Consider the following 8,208-nt stretch of genomic DNA (forward strand, 5'->3'; position numbering starts at 1 on the left):
ATATATATGTATATGTTGAATATCAAAAATATCAAAAAATGTCATAAAATACTTTTTTATGCGTAGATTTGCAAATATGTACTCATATATAGACATTGTTTCTATGCCATACTTAGTCTCCCATTACAAATACTTCAATAAATTGGTTTATGACTTTGTATATGTGTGACATTCATACCTGCATATTTATTTCTCTTCTCGTATGCGATAATTCTAAAACCTTGCTGGGCATGTTCTACGCCAGACTACGGTCCAAACATATCGTTTCAAATATATCTGGAGCTAACAATTCATTTATTTTGCGCATGCACGCATGTTTTCTCGTGATGTAAAGGAGTATTGGTACTGAGGGATAGTTATATGTCGGTCATGGTCTCGAAACTCAAGCCGCTTCATCTATCTCACAATATTCGCAGATACTGAACGATGAGCTGGAAATGGACCAGGTCGACCTGGGTGTGATTGATGGCTATCTGACGTTGAAGAACCTGCATCTGAACACCACAGTATGTATTCCGTTCATTCGCTATGTCTATTAGGTCACACGCGCCTGACTCGCGCCTTAGTCACTGTATGAATGCTCAAATTTAGGTTTTATGGTTCAAGCTTATTTTCAAAACTATTTATGTATGTTTAACAATTGAATTCTCAAAACTATTCTGTATGTTACAAATATATTCATTCAACGGGCATATATGCACCCTTGGAAGAAACCCCTTTTGGACTACAGGAAGGGTTCAATGGGGCGAGTTTTAAAATAAACATTCAATACAATACAATCACGTACTATATTCTTTAAATAGGTTATAAACGCTGCTTTGCAAGACATTCCTTTTGAGCTGAAGGAAGGGTCTGTAGGACGGGTGAGCATCAAGGTGCCATGGCGTGATCTCCTCACGCAGAGCTGTGTCATTGAGATGGCCGAGGTCACTCTGGTGTTCATACCGAGTCGAGGGACGGGTGACGGTGCCGGTATGTGCTATTAATAGACTGCTGTTCTATTAATAGATTGTATTGGGTTCTGGTTGAACAATAGTGACGTACTCGACAAAGCCGATACCACACACCCAAGTTATAGATACTCAGTTGTCTAACTCGTGTCCGGTTTATACTGCGTTACTCTTGGTATGTACCCACAGACCAAGACCTAAGCAAGATATCCCGATACATGACCACCCTATCAAATGCATATCATACCCTTTTAAGTACAACAATATGTAGGGCCAGCAAAACTTTGCATCTCACCCATCCCCCCAAGTATTCTTAGGCTTTGCTGTTTTTTTCCTTATTCTGACTAGACTCTCCACTTTACTCCACTTTACTTTAAAACTCATTTTTGTTTTATGTATATTATCACCACCCCACTGACTAATACCTTCATAAATTGCGGGTGTATACATCTGTGGTACGTGGAGCACCTTATCACTGTGGATCGTGTTGGTGATATTGGCATTGATGTACGCACACAAAATACGAAGTCATTGCCATCCATTTTCACTATCGGTCAATTCAAAGGTACTGCTATTGGAGTGTACACAATGCAAAACATTACATTCATATACACAATTCAAAACATTACATTCATATACACAATGCAAAACATTACATTCATGTATGCCTTAGTGATATTGACATTATGTACACATGGTACTGGAGACCATTGCCATCACCTTGTCACTGTCAGTTGGTTCAAATGTATCGTCATTGAAATACACACAATACAAAATCTTACATCCATGTAAATTTCAGTGATATTGGTATTGTTGTTCATTACCATTGGTTGGCCCAAAGATACTGCCATTAAAGTGCACACAATACAAAACATTTCATTAATATATATTCTCTCGTTAATACGTACACTACCATATTGCATATCCATTCACACTCAAATACTCGTTCGTCAACTTCAACAACCAATCAAAAAATCGAACAGGGCCTGACAAATCCACGGCCGCCCCGAATAACAAGAGTTCGGTACCTTTCGGCAGTGACGACGAAGCCAACTCCGCGCACAAGCGCGACACCCTCGACGGCATTGCGATGGTGGCTGGGGTAGTGGAGAATATACTCTCCAGGGTAAGTGAAGACAGGCGGTGCATATAATCTGGCTGTACACTTAAGACACACTCGAATACACACACGGAGTTTGGTATGCTTGAGGGGTACGTGTATGTGCATGCATATCGTGGTAAGTGGCTAATATAGATGTGTGTGTATGGATGTTATGTTGGAAATTTCGTAGAAAACATATCTCTTTGGATGGTGTACATGTGTATCTGTGTCTGTGTGTGTCTAATGCGAATTTGTGTGTATTCGTATGTCTGTAGTGTTCGTATGTCTGTAGTGCAATGTAGATTCATGTATAACGGTGCACATTAAGGTTCACCTTGACTCAATAGCATAGTAGGTAGATCCGTCAGGGAGCATATCTCCGATCTTGTACCTATGTAAGAGTCTTCGAAGTAAACGCATTAGAATGCTCTCTGTCTAAAAATAGTGTATGATTCTATTTAATTATAAATAGATCAAGGGCAGGCTGCTTGACGTCACCGTGTATATCCAGTCATCGGCCGTGCACACACCTAGCGACCCGCGGCTATGTCTCAAAATTAAAAAAGTTCGGTACGAAGACCTGTCGATGGGAATTGGGCTCAAGGAGGTGCAAACACGGGACTTACGCATCGAACGGGTGGAGTTTGGGGTGAGTATAGAAGGTCAAGGGCATTGTTTTTGTTGGTCTGTGTAGCTGAATTGGTGAGTGGGGTGTATGCGAGGCGCCATTGTGCATCGGACGGGTGAAGTTTTCGGGTGTGATTAGCTAACTAGGGTCAGGATCGTTGCTTACGCGTTAGAGTCAGGGGGTCGATATAGCTGAACAGTTGGGTTGGTGTATATGAAAGATGTCATTGAATGGCACGAGGGGGCTTGTTTTGTTTTGTTTAATTTTTTTGTCCGGATAGTCGGATAAATAACATATACATCTTGTACAGTTGCAAACAATACAACGTAACAACATATCACCTCATAATTAGCTAATGTCACATAACATACAATTCTTCTACAGGTGCAAACAGCACAACTATACAACAGATCACCTGATAATGTGCTAATGTCACATAACAAATCCTCGTAAACAGTTGCAAACAGCACAATCATACAACAGATCACCTGATTCTGTGCTAATGTCACATAACAAACACCTCTTAAACAGTTGCAAACAGTACAATCATACAACAGATCACCTGATTTTGTGCTATTGTCACATAACAAACACTTCTCCTACAGCTGGACTATCAAGATAACCTGATCCCCATTGCACTGGCGTGTGTGGGCCCTGATGACTGCTGGTTGCGCATTGTGCAAGATACCGTCGATGGTGTGTGGTGTGTGTGGGGGGTGGGATATTGTTGGTTAAATGTAAAGTGCCTTTGAAAAACCTGGTTTATTGCTGGAGCAAATTATAACGGTGTGTGCTATACTGTCAACGATGCGTGTCGTTTCGTTTTATTCTTAGTCATTGTGAAATGTAGTCTTGCTTGAAAAGCTTGGTATATATTTCTAAAGATGTAGATGGGGGATGATTGTACTGAATACCGCCGATTTGGGGGTTTGATTCATATAAATGCATGCGCATATTCACATATACTCATAAACATACATACTTATACACATGTATAAAAGTATATAAACATGCATATACATATTCAAACATATATATACATATACACACATAAAAAGTTACTACTATCCCATCTTTCTCAACATGTTATCATAATTAGTACTATACTATCATACTCAATATTACTATTATATTGTTACTTTCTAAACGTTTGGTACACAAACCGCCACCCTCCCGCAGCGTCGGCTCCTTTGGCGTCTGCGGCCGAGCCTCGGCCACAGCTTCAGCCACACTCTCGATACGAGTGCGTGATAACTGCTGTCCACGTGGTAGTGGGTCCTGATGTGGTATGTATCTGTGGCATATATATATATATATATATGTATATATATATATTGCCGGTGTATCTGATCTTCGTTATTCACCTCTCGATGCGAGTGCGAGATCGCCTTTGTTTGCTTGTTATCCGCACCTAAAGGGTCTAGATGTGGAATGAGTCCATAGCAGTTTATAAATAGATGGTCAGTGTACTGACATGGTGCCGAAGGTCACGGATGATGTGGTGTGCATTCCTAATCGCTATATGTGTATATCAATATAAGCATATACCTTGATACGTGTTAATACAAACATTTATATCTTTTTAGGCAATATATGCCTATATCATTATAACATATACATTGATACATGTTAATACAAACATAGACATCGATTTATATCATTCTAGTCAACATATGCCTATATGATTATAACATATACATCAATACGTATTAATACAAATATAGACATCAATTTATACCTTTCTAATCAATATATGTCTATACCAATATAACATACATCAATTCACTTTAATATAACTATAGACATCAATTTATATCTTTCTAATCAATATATGCCTATATTAATATAACATACATCAATACATATTAATATAAACATAGACATCAATTTGTAACTTTCTAATCAATATATGCCTATATCAATATAACATATACATCAATTTTTATCGTCGTAATCAATAAATGCCAATGTAACAGCCCTTGTGAACTGTTTTTAACAGTTTGTGAAGGGATTCTTTCCCTAGGTTACTAGTTCACCCAATACTGTCTCTCGGTGCATCTGAGTAACACACAATGGACCACATACTATCCTCTCTGGGACCTGCAAAGCAGTACAAAATCACCTTGCAATCCCCCCAGTGTTAGCCGCTCATCATTCCGCGTGCAGTTCGGTACTTCACTGACCGGGTACTTGAGCCCGCTTGCTCTTACTCGCGACCGGTTCTTTTGATTATGATTGACTGATCTCAATGATTGTCCGATCCTTATCAGTAGACCTGGCACTGAATATTGGACCAGTTTACACCTTATCGGCCCGTAGTTAATGCCGTTGATATGTGTCCTGGATAATTGTCTCACTGTGGGAGAGGCACTGGCCTTTTTATAGAACCCAAGATACACTTAATCTACCTACATATATCGCTTCATTTTCTGGACAATTGTCTCGTTGTGGATAAGGCACTGGCCAATTTATAGAACTCAGGTTACACTAATTTGCCTACTGATATTGCGATGGTCTAATTCCTGGATAGTTGTCTGTGGGAGAGGCGCAGTCTTATTAAATGGGTAGAACACACGTTCCACTCACTTGCCTACAGATATCACCCATGCTCCAATTCCTGGATAATTGTCTTACTGTGGGTATGGCGCTGTCCTATTTATAAAATTCAAACTACACTCAATTTACCTACAGATATCGCCGATGCTCCAATTCCTGGATAATTGTCTTACTGTGGGTGAGGCACTGTCCCATGGTCGTACCTCTACCGGTAACCAAACACGCACGCTTATTGATAGCAATTTGGTGGAAAGTTGGCATGACCCTGGTGGAGATGTTCGGAACTCTGAGGCATCGGGGAGACTGCGGAATAATATGCTTACGGATTTGAACAAGTGTGTATATACCTTTCTTGTTCAGGGATGCTACTTGTAGTTCTACATGCTGAGCAAGTGTGTGTGAATATCTTTATTGTGGGGGCGGTTTCTAAGTCCTAATTGCTGAGTAAGTGTGTGTATATACCTTGATTGGTAGGGGGGGGGGGGGTGTTGTAGTTATACTTGTTATGTGAGTGTGTGTATATGCATATGGTGTAACGAGATATTTCTTATAGTTCTACTTTCTAAGCAAGTGTGTGTCTGTACCTATAATATTGCTTATTATAGTTAGTGTGTATGTACCTATACTGTGAATATTGTTTGTTATAGTTTTACTTGTTATGCGAGTGTGTGTATGTACCTATACTGTGGATTATTGTTTGTTATAGTTCTACTTGCTAAGCAAGTGTGTGTATGTACCTATACTGTGAAACATTATTTGTTATAGTTATACTTGTTATGCGAGTGTGTGTATATGTACCTATACTGTGAAACATTGTTTGTTATAGTTCTACTTGTTATGCGAGTGTGTGTATGTACCTATACTATGAAACACTGTTTGTTATAGTTCTACTTGTTATGCGAGTGTGTGTGTGTACCTATACCGTAAAATATTGTTTATTATAGTTATACTTGCTATGCGAGTACCATACTTGTACGGAGATGCGTTATGTAGCCATACTTGCAGAACAACTGTGTGAGTGTGTTAATGTTCAGGTCAAAGAAGGCTATTGCAGCCGCGCTTGCCCAACAGTGCGTGTATGTGTCTCATCTAGTTAGAATATGCTTTTTGTAGTTACGTATGTGATGTAGAATTGTGATGTGCGCGCCAAATGAAAATACTGCGTATGTAAAATATCTCTTGAACAAACACGTGACAGGACATACACACGACCATTGCACAAGCATGCATATCGCACTCACATTTGCATATGTACCACATATACACTCACATATATACATAGAAAAACACTCACATATATACATACATATGTATACACATATATACATACATACACATTGACTTGTAGGCATGCGTGTACACACACATCTATACTAACTCCTGATACGAACTCGTCTATACAACAGGAGCCTGACCGCGGAAGACTATAAACAGATGGAGGATATGTATCGGTCCTTTTCTGAAAGTGAGGTGACCCACAAGCGCGAACTAGCACACCAGAGTATTATGGCGTTGCGCCAGTCTGAGTTTAATGCGCTCTTCTCACGTGACGGTACTGACACGGATGAGTTCGAGGAGTACGATGAGGGGGCAAGCGACTTGGGGTATGTGTATGTATGTGTATGTATCTAAGTAAGTTGGGGTAGGTATGTGTGTGTACATGTATCGCGGGATATAATCGTATGTGTATCTGTGTGCATATGTATACAACTGGGGTGTATCCGTGTGTGTATGTCGATATTTTATTTTGCCTCCTTGGTGATCAACGGAATCTTGCACAAAGCGTGTCCACAATAGAATGAATAGGAATAGCATCCGAAAAATGCCTGATCTATTTATTGATTGCACATCTAGTGCAAAATTCTGCACTGTCGAACCAACGCACAAACATCTCTGTTTTCTCGCAGTCAGAGTGTCGGAGAAAAGTTTTATGATTTGGAGGACTCGACACATCAGCCAAGGCATAGCCCGCCTGCTACAGTAGAGCCTATGGTATGTGACCCACTGTGTGTGTGCATCGTTTCTACACCTCGTTAGACATGTACACATATACATCACAAGGGACATGTACACAAATACATCTCCGGTTGTAATCTGTCCATATGTTTTCGCATAGATGCCTATTGAATGCACTTGTTTTGTAGCGCAAACTTCAGTTGGTATTGTGTAGTAGCATCCACACACAACCGTATGCGCGTATGTCCATGAAACAATATACATCAGGGGTATATATATCCCTGTGGCTTTTATTCCACCGTGTTTTATTTTCCTCCGTGTTTTATATTTCTTCGTTTTTATATCCCTCTCATGTTTTATATATATATTTTGGTCTTTTATATATCTATGTGGTTTATATTCCTCCATGTTTTATATTTCTTTGTGTTTTATATTTCTCTGTGTTTGTATTCCTCCCATGTTTAATATTCTTTCGTGCTTTATATACGTTTGTGTTTTATATTCCACCATGATTTTATACCTCCGTATTCTATTTCCCCCTGTGTTTTGTATACCCATGTCGGGAAGCCAGATCACAAGCCAGTCTGTCGTGAATGATTGCTCGGAGGAGGTGTTAACCACTCTATGCGTTTTTGTACCCAAAACCTTAGACCTTAAAAACCTAAAGCAATCTCAATCCCTTTTCGCACGCGTTCCGATATAATAAGCCAAAGTTACCATGCCAAATTAACAACACAGACTCACTTATAAACCTCGTTTGGAATGTGCGTCCCTATTGGTTTGATTTCAAATGCAGAGGGCCCAACTGCATATCAGCCACGTGTCAGTCAGTGTGCTGTATGACTACATACCACCGGAAAAACTATCAGACGCCACAGATCGGATCAAGGTACTCCCACACGGATCACAGAGTTTATACATTTTCATATCGTACATATATATATATTATTATTATTATATATATTATTATTATTATTATTACTATTATTATATGTATGTAAATATATATATATAAA

General features: G+C 39.4%; 1 protein-coding gene across 1 annotated transcript in view; it reads left to right on the forward strand.

Moving 5' to 3' along the window:
* The window catches only part of SARC_08128 (hypothetical protein), a gene marked incomplete at its 3' end in the record, with an annotated part of 9,518 nt that extends 1,437 nt beyond the window's left edge, over window positions 1-8,081 (forward strand). Inside the window, exons 2-11 of the mRNA XM_014297910.1 lie at window positions 417-506; window positions 804-972; window positions 1,934-2,076; window positions 2,525-2,701; window positions 3,286-3,376; window positions 3,860-3,966; window positions 5,372-5,571; window positions 6,643-6,840; window positions 7,144-7,228; window positions 7,989-8,081. Coding sequence (XP_014153385.1) covers window positions 417-506; window positions 804-972; window positions 1,934-2,076; window positions 2,525-2,701; window positions 3,286-3,376; window positions 3,860-3,966; window positions 5,372-5,571; window positions 6,643-6,840; window positions 7,144-7,228; window positions 7,989-8,081 — 1,353 coding nt within the window. The remainder of the gene's footprint in view (window positions 1-416; window positions 507-803; window positions 973-1,933; window positions 2,077-2,524; window positions 2,702-3,285; window positions 3,377-3,859; window positions 3,967-5,371; window positions 5,572-6,642; window positions 6,841-7,143; window positions 7,229-7,988) is intronic.
* Window positions 8,082-8,208: the final 127 nt, after the last annotated feature.

The sequence above is a fragment of the Sphaeroforma arctica genome (genome assembly GCF_001186125.1).
Source record: "Sphaeroforma arctica JP610 unplaced genomic scaffold supercont1.701, whole genome shotgun sequence".
NCBI classification, from domain to species: domain Eukaryota; class Ichthyosporea; order Ichthyophonida; genus Sphaeroforma; species Sphaeroforma arctica.